The sequence below is a fragment of the Xenopus tropicalis genome, chromosome 6 (assembly GCF_000004195.4).
Source record: "Xenopus tropicalis strain Nigerian chromosome 6, UCB_Xtro_10.0, whole genome shotgun sequence".
NCBI classification, from domain to species: domain Eukaryota; kingdom Metazoa; phylum Chordata; class Amphibia; order Anura; family Pipidae; genus Xenopus; species Xenopus tropicalis.
This window is the reverse complement of record NC_030682.2, coordinates 126,271,856-126,290,967: the sequence shown is the minus strand read 5'-3', so window position 1 is coordinate 126,290,967 and position 19,112 is coordinate 126,271,856. Positions and strand designations below refer to the sequence as shown.

General features: G+C 40.6%; 2 protein-coding genes across 5 annotated transcripts in view; one reads left to right on the top strand and one right to left on the bottom strand.

Annotated features, from left to right (window-relative positions):
• nbn (nibrin) overlaps positions 1-165 on the top strand; it is a 35,773-nt gene extending 35,608 nt beyond the window's left edge. For both annotated transcript variants that reach the window (XM_004915153.4, XM_002934425.5), the window contains one exon: positions 68-165. In XM_004915153.4, coding sequence (XP_004915210.2) covers positions 68-101 — 34 coding nt within the window. In that variant the 3' untranslated portion in view covers positions 102-165. The remainder of the gene's footprint in view (positions 1-67) is intronic.
• Positions 166-638: 473 nt separating this feature from the next.
• On the bottom strand, positions 639-17,679 carry osgin2 (oxidative stress induced growth inhibitor family member 2). 3 transcript variants are annotated; one of them, NM_001032344.1, is given in 6 exon segments: positions 639-4,378; positions 5,371-5,462; positions 8,111-8,305; positions 9,168-9,304; positions 10,326-10,457; positions 17,002-17,022. In NM_001032344.1, coding segments are annotated over 5 exon segments (1,518 nt in total). In that variant the 5' UTR covers positions 10,390-10,457; positions 17,002-17,022; the 3' UTR covers positions 639-3,348.
• Positions 17,680-19,112: the final 1,433 nt, after the last annotated feature.

Sequence of the window (19,112 nt, the reverse complement as noted above, 5' to 3'; positions counted from 1 at the left end):
TTACTCTGAGTAAGTTACAGAATATGGTTAGCAACAGGTTTACCATCTGTATTTCTTTTCTCTACAGGTACAATCCCAAATCCAACAAAAGAAGACGCTAAAAAAAAAAAAAAAAAAATTTGTACAATTGTGATTGTATTCTGTAAATAAAAAATAAAGTATTTTTTTCTCCTTAAATTTGTGATAAAAACAAAACAAAGCCTTTACTTATTATAACAATAAAGGAAAGGCTACTGTTATACTAAACTTAGGGTTGCCACCTTTTTTGTAATATAATATATTGGCCTTCTGGTGAGGGAGCAGGAGGTGCTGTCACATGGGGGCAGGGAAATGGGTGGGGCATAGGTGGGACTTTCCTTATAAGGGGGAATCCAGCAGCAGACAGGGTCAGGGAAGGGAGGGATTTATAGGGTATTTGACAATATAATTGCTAGTAAATTTGAAATTCTGACACTAGCTGGAGATTTACCAGCTGATCCAGTCAAATAAGGGCTTGGTGGCAATCCTAACTAAACCTAAGCATTCCATTTAATGTAGAAGAAAAGAAATTTGCAAAAAGAGACACAAAATTGAATCTTCTGAAGATAGAAAAAAAAACCAGAAAATCTGCATTTAGGCATTTAAAATAGCACAGACAATTACATGTTTTATAAGTTTTATTTTTCATATAAAATAAGTATATGGCATAATATAAACTTGCATCCTCACCCCACTGTAGATTTGCACAGCAAATTGTTATGTTCAGCATTGAAAGCAGAAAGATGGGTAACAAAACACAGTTGAGAAGTGGCTGGTACTGGAATTGCATGGCTGAAGGCAGGGCTATGGGGAATACTGTCGGAGCTGAATAAATACAAGCAAAATCTGCAACTTCGGTATCATTCAAATATATTTAGTGTAGTATATTTCCCTTACAAACATCTCCAGCATTAAATATCCCACTTACCTGGGGGATCTAAAAATGGCATCTAAATGCAAAAGTACCTTCGGAGACCAAGTGCATTTTAATTTAGCTAACATATTCTACAAGTGCTCATATGCAAGGAACCCAATTAAAGGAGAACTAAAGTCTTAAACTGAATATGGCTAGAAATAATGTACTTTATATATGAAATTTACTGTACCTGCAGAGAGGTTCAGTAGGTCTGTTATATCAATGATATAGGCCTTCAAAATTGTCCACAAAAACTCTCCATGTTGGATCTTGCCAGGCCATCTTTTGTGCCAGTGACCCTGACACATGCTCAGTGTGCTCTGGGCTTCTGCTGAGAAGCTAGCAAATCAAGCTTAGAATTAATCAGGAATCATGAAGCAGAAAATGAGGTTGATCTGTAATAAAGTCGATGCTAACGGACCCATTTCTGATCCAAATGCACAGGTTTCTGAGCTGCCTTGTAATATAAATTAGGCGTGATGACTAATTAGCTTTGCATCAAGGCTTACATCTTTATGAGTCAGTGGAAAAGAAGATGGGGGCACATTGAGAGGAACAGATCTTCCCTGCTAAGGAACTATGGTTTCCTTGTGCTGGTACAGAACTACAAAAACATAATGTGTACCATTTCTAGCCAAGTTCTTAATTAAGATTTAGTGCATCTTTAAAATCTCCTCCTATAGTTTTTACAACCAGCATTCCTGTGAGTGATCCTTACAGCTGAATATCTGACCTATGCAATTTTCTTTGAAGTCACGGATAGGGATAGAGGCTAAGTTACAAAAAATCCATCAATGGCTCAGCTTTGTTGACAGGTCAATCTGTCATAATAAAAATCTGTACTCATACAGACAATGTATAACATGAAGTGCAAGGATAAGATGTATGAATGTCTCATAGAGGAATACTATTAGACCTATGTAGGCACTGGTGTAGGGTACAAAGCTATTGTACCCTTTGTTTCATAGAGATATGGTCTTCAGCATATGAACATTCCACAGTTCTTGCAATGTACAGGCTTCCAATAGCTAAAGAAAGCCTACTTAACAAAATTAATGGGCTGGGGGCACAATTAAATTAAAAAAGCTGCTCAAAGCCAGACCAGAAATACATTCATAAACCAAGGGGAAACTTGATTAGCTTGTATCTGCCTACAAATAAAAGTCCTCAATGTTTAATAAATGTGTCCTTAGTGTAATTTTATTAGGGAATAATTGCTGCAAGCAATCACAACATACCCTAGTGATTTATGCTTGGCAATATATTAAAAATTCTGCCCACTGGAAGAACAACTAAAAGAAACAAACAGCAGAAATGGCCTTTGCGATTAGATGTTGTTACTCTGATGACTGGTTAAAGCTTCTAAGCATGCTCTGCAGGGCCCACACTCACAGCTTTGCGAGAAATTCATAGGTTCTGTTCTCTATTAATTTTTACAGGTTTCATTTTCAGCCAAACATAAAAGCAGCCCCGATTGGTTCGATGTTGCAAGTGTCACGCAGCTTTATCCTTCCTCAAATGTATTATTAGATTGTTACAGTAAAAGGCACAAACAAAGCCGCCATTTGTTCCATTCCTGTAACCCATGGCAATCAGAGTGATGTAAATAATAAACAAAAACTAATGAAGTGAAGCTGTCCGAGAACTACTGTGTCAAGCTGTGCCTGAATTTCATTTGTAAACTTTCCATTATATAATCTTTCCTTTAAAAATGTTCACTTCTGTCTCAAACTAGAGAATTCTGATTTAGAAAACGATTCACATTAAGATTTCTGTATAAGAGCACTTTGATTTAAAACATTCCGTAAACAAGTACTAACGGTCTCTCCTATTAAATATATAATGACATGTTTCTAGTAAACATTAGCAATAAGAGTAGTTTTCTCTGTTAGCCATTAGGGAGGTAACAAATGCCCTTTTTTTCTGGATTTGGCCAAATCTGAGCCCTAATTTGTGTATGCATATTAGCATGTGATTTAAGGGTTCGTATTTGGTTCAACCAGGCCGAATCCTGACGGAAAAAAGGCTCAGATTCTCAGGAATCTGGCATTATGCGCACGCCAATTTGAAATACATCTTTTAAGATGCTCCAAAGAGTATTTTTTTTGTAGTGTTCAATTCTGGAACCAAAATAATAAAAAAGGCATTCAAATTCAGCAGCCAATGAGATACAATACATAAATGTTACTTTAAAAAAAAAAAATCTATATACATTATGTGCGTACTTATTTAATTCAGCGACATGACTAGAAAACAGTGTGTAACTGTTGATCTTTGTACAAAGAGCAGCACTTTTTTTCTCCACAGGGTCATGATCATTATGATACACTGTGCCTGACACATACTGATGATATCTGCAAACTTACAGATTTTGCTTTTAATCAGGGGAATGTTTTAAGGGAGCAGCTTCATTTTTAGCACACCCCGTTATTACTGGCACTTTCATCTATTTGATTCTTATTCTTGAGTCGCATCTCCAGGCATCGTGTTATGGCAAGCGCCCCGCCTTTGAGGAACCTAATAAAGTTGTCACCCACCAGTGGTCCCAGTGCAAAAAGGTTAGGTTCCTTGGAGGCTTCATAAGTGTAAGGGTTTATCTCCACTGGATTACCCTTGCATGCAATGGGCTGGTTTGGGTGGTGCCCAAGGCTTCGACCTTGCTCTTTTAAGAAAAAAAGATTGGGGTGAGAACCTATCAGAACCAAGGCCTTGGATATTTTGAATACTTTCTTCAGTCCAGAGCTACTCTGCAGGACACATTTCATATCTGGATTAAAAGAAAGCACACAGTGCTCAGGAAAGCTTGTATATTTGGTGTGAATAGAACTTGTTCCATAAGACTGGGTACACATCATGTGGTACACTCTGTGATATTCTGGATACAGTTTTTTAGGCAACTGCTTGAAAATCAAGTTTGGATCATTAAGTCGTCTACGGAAAACATGTATGACGGGAATGTTGTGGCTGTGGGCACAAAGAACTGCATCGGCAGCTGTCAACCCTGCTCCTACAATAAGCACAGGGTCTGTTGTTCCCCTAAATTTTCCTTTACATACGGCTGCTTCAAACTCTGTCAGAGAGTGTGCAACGTAAGGCAAGTCTTCTCCATTCACTTCTAGCCGTGCCGGTGCATCAAATGTTCCTGTGGCAAGGACCACGGTCTCAGCAAAAAGACAAAAAGGCTCACGTGACCCATCAGCTGCTCTTCGGTAGCCTTGAATTTCCCAGTTTTTCAAGTAGTCGTGGTTTTGTTTGTGTTGTGCCTGTTCTGATAAAATCCGCGTAGTCTCCTCACATGCAGACTCTTCTGGTTCTCTGTAAGTTTTGGCCACGTACGTGACATAGGAATTGTCAATGAAATTTCTCTTGAGACCCATTAACTTGACATAATGCTTGTAATAGGAAGCCACTTCTGCTGGCGTAGCGCGGTCATTCTTTGAATTTCTGTTTGAAAAAAAAAATCACAAATAGTTCAGAACAGAGGCACTTCCATATAATCATAGAGCATACCAAGGGGAAGATGTCCCAAGTAAGCGCTTGGGGAGCAAACTGTCATTCAAAGTTTGTTAAACTTGCATATTAAAACAGGTTTGACCTGTTAGGCTCTTACTGACCCATAATAAAAGCTTAGACCTAACTTTAGAAGAAGAATGTTGTTATGTAGAATTGCAAACTTGCAACCCTTTGGCTGTTTCAAAGCTTTTAATTCCCCTCATCACCAAATATTATTCTCAAAGCTGACCTTATTCATTGAAAGTGGCACTATTGCAAATCAGTTTTTAGTACATTGTTAATTACGGGCACAGAATCATTTTCTGAATATAACTAAAAGTCTAAAATTCTGCATGGTTATAAATGTAATAAAAGGTAAATCAGCAGCACTCCTTTCAGGCAGCCTTTGTGTTTCCTTTCCACATGGGGTATTTGTCAGTGCAACACACAGCACCAGCCTGGTCTTTCTGATCTTTAAGCATCTTCATTTTATCATCGCTTTCCCTTTTGTCAGCATAACTGGTTCTACAGCAAATCAGAACAGGTGCAGTAATTCAGCAGAAAATAGATGGTGACCTACAAGCCCCAAGCATATTTTTAGCATAATTCTCTAAGTTTCAGAAAATACAATGCATTCATAAAACAGTGCTTAGCTGCTTTCAGTTTTGCCTAGATCAGTAAATCATGAATTAAAATGGCTTTTTTTCCTTAGACCTCAGAATATGATATACAATATTATGCTGTTACATCAGATGGCAGAAAGATTTTGTATTGACAATTTATATGCAACCCCACCTAGTAAATAGGCAGGGCAGTGCACATTCTATGGGTATACTTGAACTTTATACTAAATTGTGGTTATCTGGTGACCTGACATAGTATAGAAAGGATTGATTTGGCATTTGACATATTATAAAATACAAAAAATAGAATTGCAATCTTACCTCCTATTACACAGTGTCCAGTCTTTAAATTTAAGTCCTGGCAATTCCATCCAATCCCCTAAACTAAGAGTCAGCATGGATTCTTCCATATCCTAAAAGGAGCAAAAGAAGATCAACAAAAACTGTGGCAAAACATCTCTTGGCCTGTTTACCTGTTTGCGGGTAATACAGTTAGTGAAAAATGTATTAAAATATGACATTAGACCTCATCACAAATACAGGTCCTTTTCAAAAAATTAGCATATTGTGATAAAGTTCATTATTTTCTGTAATGTACTGATAAACATTAGACTTTCATATATTTTAGATTCATTACACACAACTGAAGTAGTTCAAGCCTTTTCTTGTTTTAATATTGATGATTGTGGCATACAGCTCATGAAAACCCAAAATTCCTATCTCAAAAAATTAGCATATTTCATCCGCCCAATAAAAAAAAAGTGTTTTTAATACAAAAAAAGTCAACCTTCAAATAATTATGTTCAGTTATGCACTCAATACTTGGTCGGGAATCCTTTTGCAGAAATGACTGCTTCAATGCGGCGTGGCATGGAGGCAATCAGCCTGTGGCACTGCTCAGGTGTTATGGAGGCCCAGGATGCTTCAATAGCGGCCTTAAGCTCATCCAGAGTGTTGGGTCTTGTGTCTCTCAACTTTCTCTTCACAATATCCCACAGATTCTCTATGGGGTTCAGGTCAGGAGAGTTGGCAGGCCAATTGAGCACAGTAATACCATGGTCAGTAAACCATTTACCAGTGGTTTTGGCACTGTGAGCAGGTGCCAGGTCGTGCTGAAAATGAAATCTTCATCTCCATAAAGCTTTTCAGCAGATGGAAGCATGAAGTGCTCCAAAATCTCCTGATAGCTAGCTGCATTGACCCTGCCCTTGATAAAACACAGTGGACCAACACCAGCAGCTGACATGGCACCCCAGACCATCACTGACTGTGGGTACTTGACACTGGACTTCAGGCATTTTGGCATTTCCCTCTCCCCAGTCTTCCTCCAGACTCTGGCACCTTGATTTCCGAATGACATACTTTGGACCACTGAGCAACAGTCCAGTGCTGCTTCTCTGTAGCCCAGGTCAGGCGCTTCTGCCGCTGTTTCTGGTTCAAAAGTGGCTTGACCTGGGGAATGCAGCACCTGTAGCCCATTTCCTGCACACGCCTGTACACGGTGGCTCTGGATGTTTCTACTCCAGACTCAGTCCACTGCTTCCGCAGGTCCCCCAAGGTCATGAATCGGTCCTTCTCCACAATCTTCCTCAGGGCCCAGTCACCTCTTCTCGTTGTGCAGCATTTTCTGCCACACTTTTTCCTTCCCACAGACTTCCCACTGAGGTGCCTTGATACAGCACTCTGGGAACAGCCTATTTGTTCAGAAATTTCTTTCTGTGTCTTACCCTCTTGCTTGAGGGTGTCAATGATGGCCTTCTGGACAGCAGTCAGGTCGGCAGTCTTACCCATGATTGCGGTTTTGAGTAATGAACCAGGCTGGGAGTTTTAAAAGCCTCAGGAATCTTTTGCAGGTTTTTAGAGTTAATTTGTTGATTCAGATGATTAGGTTAATAGCTCATTTAGAGAACCTTTTCATGATATGCTAATTTTTGAGATAGGAATTTTGGGTTTTCATGAGCTGTATGCCACAATCATCAATATTAAAACAAGAAAAGGCTTGAACTACTTCAGTTGTGTGTAATGAATCTAAATATATGAAAGTCTAATGTTTATCAGTACATTACAGAAAATAATGAACTTTATCACAATATGCTAATTTTTTGAAAAGGACCTGTATATTCCATTTATCCCTATGGTGGATTTATCCTGACTGGTGGTTCAGAGGTTTACAACAACGCAATTTTAAAGGTCTAAAAGTTGAATAGGAGGATAAATGATTCAAGGTATAAGGGAAAACACAATTGCTTATCTACTTTAGGGAAGGGACACACAGAGGATATGAATACTTTATCAGAATACATTCAGCATTGGTACAGCTACATCTTTGGGAAATTCCCCTCCAGGGCTGTAATGTTCCTTCACATGGATACACAACAAAACACAGGGAGAATGAAAGTGTCATTTGTGCTTTCACAGGGCACTGCGTCACAAAGTCATGTGTCAGAGCTTTATAAATAATAATTATTTGCATTTAACCTGCAGCCATCAACTATCCCTCCAACAAATAAAGTTTATAATCCCTGACATATGTAGAGTTTTATTTGGGAGCTCCTGCTCTGGCCTGTCCTCTGTAACTAGATTCATTCCCTGGACAGTTCTGGCCCCACTACTCTCCTCTGGCTCTCATGATCTGTGCAAGTCTGAGGCAGACCATCATGGCTTTCTCTCAATATGAGGAAATTATGATAAGCTGTGAGATTTTCCCCATACCATTTAGGAAGACAAACTGCTACCAAATTACTGCTGCCTTAAATTACTTGCAAGGTAGCTAAGGGACATGAGAGCTATGTCTCAAAACAGAAACCTCTAAGTGGTCATGTGCAATTAGCCCAGTGATATCCATTAGCTATAATGGAGGATAGGTAGCCTGGCATAGAGATACTATGATGGAAACTCTTTGATATCACGTATTTAAAGTGTATCCAAAGATTATGCTTATTTCTCCATGTATATAATTAAATATTAGCCAAGATAAAGAAAATGACAATGGAGCAGCCAAGAGCCGCCATTCAACTACAAGCATAACAACCACAAAGTCAGAATTAGGAGCAATACTCACGTTCCAAGCACCACCAGGAGGTCCTTTGCCCAGCACCAAATGGGGAATATAATGTTCTGATTCTAATTTCCACTGCAGAACAGTTGGGTAATCATCATACCCAAAATCTGCATTAGGATGAAGAAGGGTGTCAAATAAAACTGCAACTGGATTGGATGAGCGACCTTCAAGACCTTCGGATAAGTATTCTAAATCCTAAAATATATTAAAGTAAGCAATTATTATTAAAATGTGCATACATACACAATGAAAACCAAACGATTTGTTCATATACACATTAATTATAAATTCAGTTGTATAGCACCAACCTATTTCACAGCACTTTACATAAATTGTTGAATAACATAATTGGAGCTGACAAGCTAATTAAAAACTATACACAGATGTTCCCTATACCATATCAATAACTGTGGTGTTTCAAAACCTGCTGGAGGTATTCTCCAATGGGGTATGGTTCATACTGGTAGCTGTAGATCCACAACAACAGGATTCTCTCCTCTACTTGCCCTTAAATGTCCCTAATCATATATTATAATATCATTTAAATACACTCCTATATCTATCTAAATGATGTATTACTTTACATCCTTAACTCTGGCATGTAAATGGGTATGGGGAAAAAAGGAATTCCAGAAAATACTCACTGCCATTAATCATGGCCTAGAAACATGGCCTTTATCGGTCTGTCTCTGTGTCTGCATGCCTGTTTATCAGCACACATGCCAGAAATCAGGAAATTTGCCAAATGATAAAAAATAGAAATATGAAACTAGTTCATCGCTAATCAGCACATTTTTGTTCTCTCGAAGGAAAGTGGGTCACCCACATGATACACACAAGGGGAGGGAGTGCTAAGAGAAAGATGGAACGTAAGCAATGGAAATACAAAGTTTTGATCCATGTCATTTACAATGAACAAAAGGGAACGTTACAAACGTCATTAGCGGCGCATAAAAAAATGTATACTTGTTGAATACATTTTAACCTTTTATGGGCCACAAAATATTATTATTATATAATAATATTATTATTCATGCAGTTTGTTATTCAAACATACCTGTTCTGGAATAGAGAGGTGCCTGGCTTCCTCAAGCTTGCTCTGAAGGATTGAATTAGGATGCACTGCATCTGGGCAAAGGTATGGTCTGTATCCTGACAGCATGTATGACAAACAGATCCCTGAAGGGCCATTGCCTTTGGGAAAAAAAAGTATATGTTGTATGTATGTATATATATATATATATATATATACACACACACATACATACAGGTGGGGGTGCAGTGAGGCTGTGACAACAAAAGTTGATATAGACAGCAACAAGAGCCCCTTTGTACTCACCCATTATCAATATATATATGGCATTAAGACATTCTGTGCATTAAGCTACCAAGATAAGCCCTCCCCTTTAAGCAAAACAGGGATTGTTTGTCCATATATTGCAATATACGTCAAGCTGGCCAACTCAGCAAAGCCATTCCCAGTCTGGCCAGTCCTACAATCACTTTTATCTGATTTATTAGGAATTCTACTGCTTCAATATACATTTAGCAAAGGGACTTTCTCTCAAAGGGACTTACTTTCTCTTAAGTTAAAACCCCCAAATGGCTGCCCTTTTATAGGCCCCACTGGGATCACCTGACTGCAGCTGGGAAGGGTGGGAGCTACAACATGGAGCTGGACACTGATCCTGTATAAACTACATCAAAAAGTTGTGCTCACCACTAAATTTTAAACCGTTAGGAAGGGGGACAAGAGGTCCTTTCCACTCATCCATTAACAAAGGTGGGAGAGATTTATAAAACAAGAAAGGGGGGGGGGGGATTTATAGGGTATTACAAATTTACCAGCAATTACATTTTTTGCTTTAGTTTATACAGGGGCAGTGGCCAGCTTCATGTTGTAGCTTCCACCCTTTCCAGCTACAGTCAGGTGATCCCAGTGGAGCCAATACAAAGGCAACCATATAGTTATGTTCTATGGCAGATCTATAGCAAGGATTCGGGCCATAAAGTTTTATGAAATCTATTTTTCTTGTTTGCACTAAATACTGAACCGAATATGAACCCAAATTTGCACATGCAAAATGTCAACTTCCAGTCACATTTGAATCTGGCCAAATCCTGAACCGACTTTGGTATTTGGTTCAGGTACAGTAGAAATCTTCACTATTCTAAATGCAATGAATATATTAAAAAAAAAAAATGGGAATCTTACCTATAATAACTATCGGCACAGTTCGAGGCGGATCTAGTACAGTCGTTTCTTCTGCCAAAGGCATAATTGCTGGTTTCAATATTACTGTTATGCTTCTGGGTAAGAGCCTGCTGTTCTTCCGTGTTGGGAATTCTGCGGAAAACAAAACTATTCAATAAAAAATGATTTATATAAATACAGAAATGCCTCACTCGCATGTGAAATAATTATGAGCAGATTAGTCTGTTTATGCTCTTTTAAGATATACATATGGGGAAGCACATTATTTAGCAGGGCAGTGCTTGTCACTATGATTATATATCTGCAAGCTTTGACCTAAACTGTTATCATTTAAATTCGACTGTCTGCTGAATAGTAAGCATGGTTATACAGAAACTGACAGCAGGAGTATTGAGAGCAGTCAACATAATTCATGACCTAATTACATGTGGTTTACCACAAGGTTCACTTTGGGGCCAGATTAATGTACCTAGTTATGACTCAAATTGAATGTGTGTGTCTGGGGATGACATATAGAATATTCATAGCATTAGAGAACTAAAATAAGAATAGAGGTGGGTGAATAAATGTTGTCAAAATGATGTTGAAAAATTGAGACCTTGTGGGAATATGATCATTTTATGTAAATATATAGTGAATAATGTACCCCCTGTTGTAAAATATAGTGCTATTATAAGTCAGCAAGGAGTTCCATTACCATATAAAAGCACAAGGCTGAAGGACGAGTGCTATTATACAGGTTATGGAACTCTGAAGTGACTTCTAATATTTTACAACAGAAGGTACATTATTGATTACAATACAGTTTCAATGGGCCCTGCAGCAGAAATGACATCACTAAGCACAGATTATAACATGATGACATCACTAAGCTTTGTTTATAAGGATATAATTAACAAGATATTCATGGCTCTTGTGTATTATATATATATGTATAGCCCACACAGAACAGGTTTTAACAGAGTACAAAGGGGAATGTTTTATGTAATGAACATTGCCAGTAGGGTCAAAGCAGAATGTTCTGGGGGAGTTGTACTGGCAAATGCAGTAGGTGGTGGCTTCAAGAAAAGGTTGGATGCATCTCATCAGTGCAGAAAATACAAGACTACTAGTATGAGAACATCATGCCGTGTGTTGATCCAAGGATTAGGCCCACTGCCATTTTGGAACCATGAAGGAATTTTTCCTCTTGAGGCAAATTGGAGTTTGCTTTAGTGAGCTTTATTTTTTTTTCACATTCCTCTGGGTCAATGAAAACAGGAATTATAAATCAGAGAGAATGCAGGATATAAATAAATGGACAAACCATCTCTATCCACAGTATCAATATTAAAAGTTATACAATGCAAAAGAAAAAAAAAGGGTATTTTTAGGCAACATAAGAATGCCAGAGAAAATTTGGTTGCTAGAGCAGATAGCAGTATACACACATGGCTTGTAGAGAAATAGCGCCCCCTAGTTATTCCTGGGGAGTTTGCCTTTGCTAGAGCCAACAGGACATGATTACGGACGCCATGTGCATTATGGCTCCCACAGGGCACAAGGCAGGTGACAATATTTGGCCAATGAGAGTATTTAGACTCCCAGCAAAAAGAATATCACCAAACTAACTGAGCAATGGGTGTATTAGATCAGATTTCAAGCATTAAAAAAAGAAGGAAAGTTATTTTGGCATTTTACTGCCAATAGATTCGCCACATTAGTGCCACTTAGAACAATATATTTATTCTGCAGAAAACTTTATCATACCTGAGTAAAGAGCCCTAGAAGCTTTCTCTGATTGCAGTTGCCATTTTAGCTTGGGTCCATAGCTTCCTGTTTGCAGTTTAGCCATTATAGCTCAGATCACACATTCCTAAGGGTGGGGGAGTGAGTTTTATGAGAGGAGAGAGCTGCGCAGACTCTGGCCCCAGAAATGAAGGATTTTTCTGAGAGAGGGAGTCAGACACCCTAACAACATGTTTACAAAAAAGGAGACCAGACAAGAAATCCTGTGTTTCTTTTGATAGAGGACTCAGCGCAGCATTACTGTAAGTGCTTATGGCTGTATTTACATAGACCTTTCTGATAAAGCTTACTTAGTTTTTACCATTCCTTCTCCTTTAAACCATTTAACATTGTTGATTTGAAATTGCTAAAACAGACAAACGATGAAAAAACATAACAAAACTATTTCAATCCACTGTTTTCATAAAAATACAGTATTATGTAACAGTTACCATGCAATCAAGCTATTTGCAGCTAAGAAAGAGCCTTGCTGCGGAAATTTTACATGCTTCTTTAATTACTATTATTACTTAATAGATATGGAATTTTTACTTTGCACCAGGTTTAATCACCTTGTATTCCCTACCATCTTTCTCTATTACAGTTGTGACAAATGCTTTGTTAGTATCCAGCAGCTACACACAGGCGCATCAACCACTAACTGGGGTTTAAAAGGAGAACTAAAGCTTAACTAAAGAAATAGTCTAAGAACATTGTACATTATTTTTTTTTTTTATTTGCAAGTGCACGAAGATTTGTAGAAAATGATAGACATTGGTAGGATTCGTGGTTTTAATGAATATTAGTTTGTGGTTTCAAAAAACTCTAAAACCACTAAAATCCGATGTTTATAAATATGCCTCCAGTTTTAAGAGGCACATAAGGAAAGTACACTAGGGGGCACATTTACTAACCCACGAACGGGCCGAATGCGTCCGATTGCGTTTTTTTCGTAATGATCGGTAATTTTGCGATTTTTTCGACGTCTTTACGATTTTTACGAAGTTTTCCGTAGCCATTACGAAAGTTGCGCAAAGTCGCGATTTTTTCGTAGCGTTAAAACTTGCGCGAAACGTCGCGCCTTTTAAGTTTTAACGCTACGAAAAAGGTGCGACTTTGCGCGCAAGTGTTAACGCTACGAAAAAATCGCGACTTTGCGCAACTTTCGTAATGGCTACGAAAAACTCGAGTTTTTACGCAAAAATCGTAAAGACGCAGAAAAAATCGCAAAAAATATGAAAAAGTCGCAAAATGTTCGTTTCCAATCGGAATTTTTCCAATTCGGATTCGAAATCGTGTCTTAGTAAATCAGCCCCTAGGAATTAACATTAAGTGCTCCATTTGTGAATAAGTCCATGTTGTTTAAATAATACTGACAATATGCTCACTCTCCTACATACTGTATTTAATCTATGGTAAAGAGGTCATAGATGAAAAGGCACTTGGTACTATTATTATAGGAGTTTTCTTAGTTATTTATGATGGGTCCAACCTCTCCAATGGATGTTAAACAAACCAAGACAGCCACTGCTACGGTTGCTACTCAACAGCTGGAAGGCTGCAGTCTTTGATATCCTATTTTCTCACTGAGCATATTGCAAGCTGAAATCTACAGATGGAGCAACTTTACCTTCACATTTTCCTTAGACAGCTTACCATATCACTCTATTCAGAGTTCTAACAGATTTCCAGACAAATACTATTTCCAGAGAAATGACATCCTTAGCAGTGCTTAAAGTCAAACAATGCCTGCTCCATCTGTTGTTTAATGCTGCTACACGTGAGCACATCTGCTCCTATTCAACCATTGGCAAGTTTAGACACACAGAGTGAGCCAACATGGCTCTTACAGGAATAGATTTGCGTGGATCAGACCAGTGAGCTATGTTCCCCAGTTGGCCGATATCCCCATACTTGCATCATAACAAGCTCCAAGCTTTCAAACCACGCACATAAGTAGTTGCCTGCCAATATGTTTGAAAACTTGATCTGCCAGTATCCCCAGCTTTGGCTTATTGCTACAGAATGGATTGTTGGCACTGGAATTACTTCAGCTTTATAAAATGAAGTTTTTGTGTGCTCCACTCCCAAACTTTGGAATACACGTTAGCCAACTACCCTGTGAGCTTAAATGTAATTAGCGGCATCTTTGATGGGTGAGAAATGTTCTCCTGCCTCGGGTCGCACACCTGACACGGGAATCAAACCCAGGATTCTGCCACAGACCAGTTCCTAAGCCCATAGCACTGGGCTACTATATTATTAGTCAATTTTCCCAAACAAAAGTAACAATAAATACAACGTATGTAGCTATTTACAGGTCACAGAAAATTACTGTTTTGGCTACTTTCCTGTCAATGGGACACTCCCATTATAGCAGCAAATGCTCAGTCCAATAAACACGCACTCATTAGCTGTCTGCGGCTCACTGATAAGAGCAGCCGGACCCCACACTCCATACTTTGACTTTGACCCTACACTCAAGGACTAATGTGTGACAACAGGGTGGGAAAAATCTAAAGGAAAACAAGAGAAAAATACCAAAGTTCACATAGCCAAAAAGAAAAAAATCAGACAAATGGTTAAAGCGTTGGAGACTTTCTGGATATATTTAATAAAGTTGAATGTTTATTTGAACGTCCTCATGGAAACAGTTAATGAACCGAAGTTAAAGCCATTAGTTAAAATAAACAAGGGGAAAAAAATTAGCTATGTTTTCATTTTCTTGTCAACATGTTGTGGAGGTACTGAACATGCATGACAACTGCGTGTTAAACGGAATATACTGCAAGTGACGCAACAGTCAATACAGCTAGACATGAGCCAAAGGGGGGGGGTCCCCATTTTTAAAATGAATTTCCTTTTTCTCTATAATAATAAAACTGTACCTTGTAATTTATCCCAACTAAGATATAATTAATCCTTATTGGAGACAAAACAATCCTACTGGGTTTATTTAATGTTTAAATGATTTCCTTATCTGGAAAACACCAGGTCCAGAGCATTCAGAATAACAGGTCCCATACCTGTATCCCAATAAATTGGCTTGTAAGCCCTTCCAGGTCCCCCTTTAATGTGACAGTACACACTCCTTTTCAACAGCAATTTTGCCCAATGTTTAATTAAGAAATCTGTATAGGTCTTTGATATTTCTGGCACTAAACAAGAATATGAAGCCAGTTTCACTTTAGCACTTCCAGTCACTTCCTAGCCAAACAATGGAGGATCTGATAAAACTAATCAAATATCCACTGAGAAGCCTCTGATAATGAGCTGCTCAAAGGCTGCTGCTTAGTGAATGTAAGTACACAGCCCAATAACTAGTCACTGTCTATCAAGAGTGGCTTTATTCTGCCCCTGGTTATGTGACACACTGCCTCCACAGGGAAGCTTCTCACCTTGTCTGGCCCTGGGTTGGGGAAGGATTAGTTCTTCTTTAGGCAAACAATTTGTATTATTTATTAGCCTTAAGCAGTGGTACTCCAAAATACACAAAGACCCCTTATCTGGAAAACCCCAGGTCCATAGCATTCATTTATTCAATGCAGGTAACAATATACCAGTGTAGGCAAAAGCAAAGACCCATCCAAATGGGTCACCTGTGAACCGCGTCAGTTAATGTTATTTGACAATGGTGACTTTTGGGCAACTCAAAACCTGTATGTGGCATGTAATGCATACAGAGAAATGTGTGTTAGAAAATGAGTCATCTGTAGTATTCTAAAGGCCAAATAAATAGCGGACACAGTGAATGAAATCACATATGCGTATTTATCCCATGCGCCCATTCTCAGTATTGCTTTCATGCTCTGAAAGGTCATGTGAACAGAAAGGAAGAATGGGATCCTGCTGGCAATGTAATAAAAAGAGGGGGAAAAAATAAACTATGTGCATGTTTTACTGCACTTGCATTCTTGTAGTTCCTCCGTGCTTCTCTTTCCCAATGCTGCCTGCAAAGCAAGATCTCAGCCGCTGACTGTGACATCTGGAGATGTGGCTGAGCCGGCAGGAGCGCAGAGTAGGAGGGGATATTATGTATAGGTATATATATATATATATTGCTGCTTATGTACAGCTGCACAATCAATTAACAGAACAAACAGGAAGTCTATGAAGATTTTCATTCATCCAGGTCATGGTATATCTAGTATAAATAAATTTAAAGCAACTGGACTTTCAATGATTACCAAAAAAGTCCAGTTGCTTTAAATTTATTTATACTAGATAGAACAAACAGGAAGTTATTACAATAATAAATACAAATATATACAAGGTACAGTTACTGATTAGAAGCCAGAGAGACCACATATCCCTGTGCTTCATACAGTGCAGATCAACGAAGTGCAAGCTCTTCTACCCACTGGGAGATTAAGGAACATGCACCATGTCAGGCATTCTATAGGAGGAAATAACGTATATTGTGTATATGCCAACCCACAGCACATCTAACTGTATGCCATCATATATGTGAGGGGTATGGGGCCACCCTGCCAGGCACCTGGGGGAGCAGTGCGACAGACCCCTGCCTGTAACCCCCATAAACTATATCACAAAGTTGGGAAGAGACATGACAGCACCATGTCAGGCATCCAAACTACATCCCACAGCCCAGAAACAGGCAAGCCAGCACCCTGCTAGGTGTCCCACAACCTTCCCATGTAGCTGGGAGGAGCAGCAGCAACAGCACCCCCTTACCGGGCGCCTCCAAACTACATTGCGTAACTGGGAGGAAGAGAGATGGCAATTGCCAGCCAAACTCCCCGCAACCCCATCTTACAGCTGGGAGAGGGACAAACCCCACGCAAACCCCACACACAAGCCCCACACACTAGCCCCACACACAAACCCCACACACTAGCCCCACACACTAGTCCCACTGAGAGAAGAAGCAGAGGAGCCAGTACCGTACCTCGTCCAGCCAATCCCTGAGCGCACACAGAGCAGACACCTGCACATATACTCCGCTTATACAACAGTAACAAGCCACGCCCACTAGCACTGCCACGCCCCCTGTCCATTCATCCTCACTCAGCAGGCTGCTGGGGAAGCGGTACCGACTTCTGCCTTCGCTCCTCCTCCTCCTCCTCCTCTCCGGTGCCCAAGCAGCCCTCTCTCCCTCTGTGCCAGCAGCTCCCTGGTACCGGTGCCCCCTGCCCATTCATCCCTCTTACACTCACTAGCCCAGGATGCCCTTGCGGCTCCAGCCCACACATCCCTCCCTCCGGGTGCTTAGCGGAGCTTCATTCCATTCATTCCTCCTTCACTCACCAGTAGGCTGTCAGGTCCCGGGCAGGCGGCGTGGCGCTCACACTTCCCCAGTGTGCGGCGGGCAGGGAGAGGCTGGCAATGCTGGGCAGGGAGGGGGAGGTACCAACAAGCCCCACTATCACTTTCTCTGGAGCCGAGGAAGCCGGGCCAGGGGGAAGGTCCATACGATTTAAAGGCCGGCTATGAAAGGGTCTTTAGAAATGGAGGCGGCCTGAGGCGCAGAGCTGCCGGTCTGTCACTGGCTGGATAGGCGGAGTGTGTCACTGTGAGAGAGTAGGAGGAGCCAGAGCAGGGGCCGGAGATGGGGAAGAAGATTCTGCTGCTCCCTAAGGCAGCGGAGAATGAAAGCGAGGGTGGGCAAGAGACTGGCATGGGGGCGGGGTTGGGAAGGATGCAAGGGGCGGGGTTTAGGAGGATGCCTTGTAACATAATGATTGCCTCTGGCCAATAGAATCACTGTGCCCACCCCTTATCAGCTCATCGTTACACACACATCTCTTCTTCCTACCGACTCACACCGCCCCCCTGTTCCTCCGCGCTGCGCAGCCTGATTGGTAGCATGATTAGCAGACTGTGCAGCGATTGGCTTGTACATTCCTGTGGGCGGGGAGGGATGATGGAAAAGTTTTATAGAAAATGTTATTTTATATTCGCAAGGTTTTGAGAACCAGTATAAGATGCAGTTTGTTAAGATCCTCTAATCGGCCCCTTAATGTGATATAAATAGGCTGTTAAGTATTCATTGTAGGGTCTAATTTTCACATAATCATTTTTTTCTGTATGGAAGATATTAGCTCGAAGTTAAGTCAGCGCACATATACAGTATATACAGCAACGCCAGGCACAGGGCCGCTGCTGGCCAAATGGGTGCCCTAAGCAGAAATTTACTTTTGTGCCCCCAAATATTACGAAAGTAAAAATAAAATAATAATAAAAAAAACACCTACTATAGGGGCCAAAGTAGAACTTTATTCAAATAAAAGTAAATACATAAATAGAAAAAGAAAGTGCCCCAATTGCCCCATAAACAGTGCCCCCATACACAGTGCCCCAATTGCCCCATAAACATTACCCCCAATTGCCCCATAGACAGTACCCCCCATTGACAGTAGCCCCCACACACAGTGCCCCCAATTGCCTCATACACAGTTCCCCCATAGACAGTAGCCCCCACACACAGTGCCCCCAATAGAAAGTTCCCCCATACACAGTGCCCCAATTGCCCCCATAAACCGTGCCCCCAATTGCCCCATAGACAGTACCCCCCATAGACAGTAGCCCCCACACACAGTGCCCCTAATTGCCTCATACACAGTACCCCCCATAGACAGTAGCCCCCACACACAGTGCCCCCAATAGAAAGTTCCCCCATACACAGTGCCCCAATTGCCCCCATAAACAGTGCCCCCAATTGCCCCATAGACAGTACCCCCCATAGACAGTAGCCCCCACACACAGTGCCCCTACTTGCCTCATACACAGTACACCCCATAGACAGTAGCCCCCACACACAGTGCCCTCAACTGCCCCCATAGAAAGTACCCCCAACAGACCAAGTTATCGTCGGCGGTTCCTTCTCTTTTATGCCGCAGCAACAGGCACTTCTATAAGGTTGCGCCTCGTCGCTGACGTGTGACGTCATACGCACAGGCGCAACCTTATAAAAGGGCCTGTCCCTGCCGCATAAGAGAGAAGGAGCCTCAGTGGCCGATGATGACTTGGTCTGTTGGTGCGCAGACTGCATACTCTGCG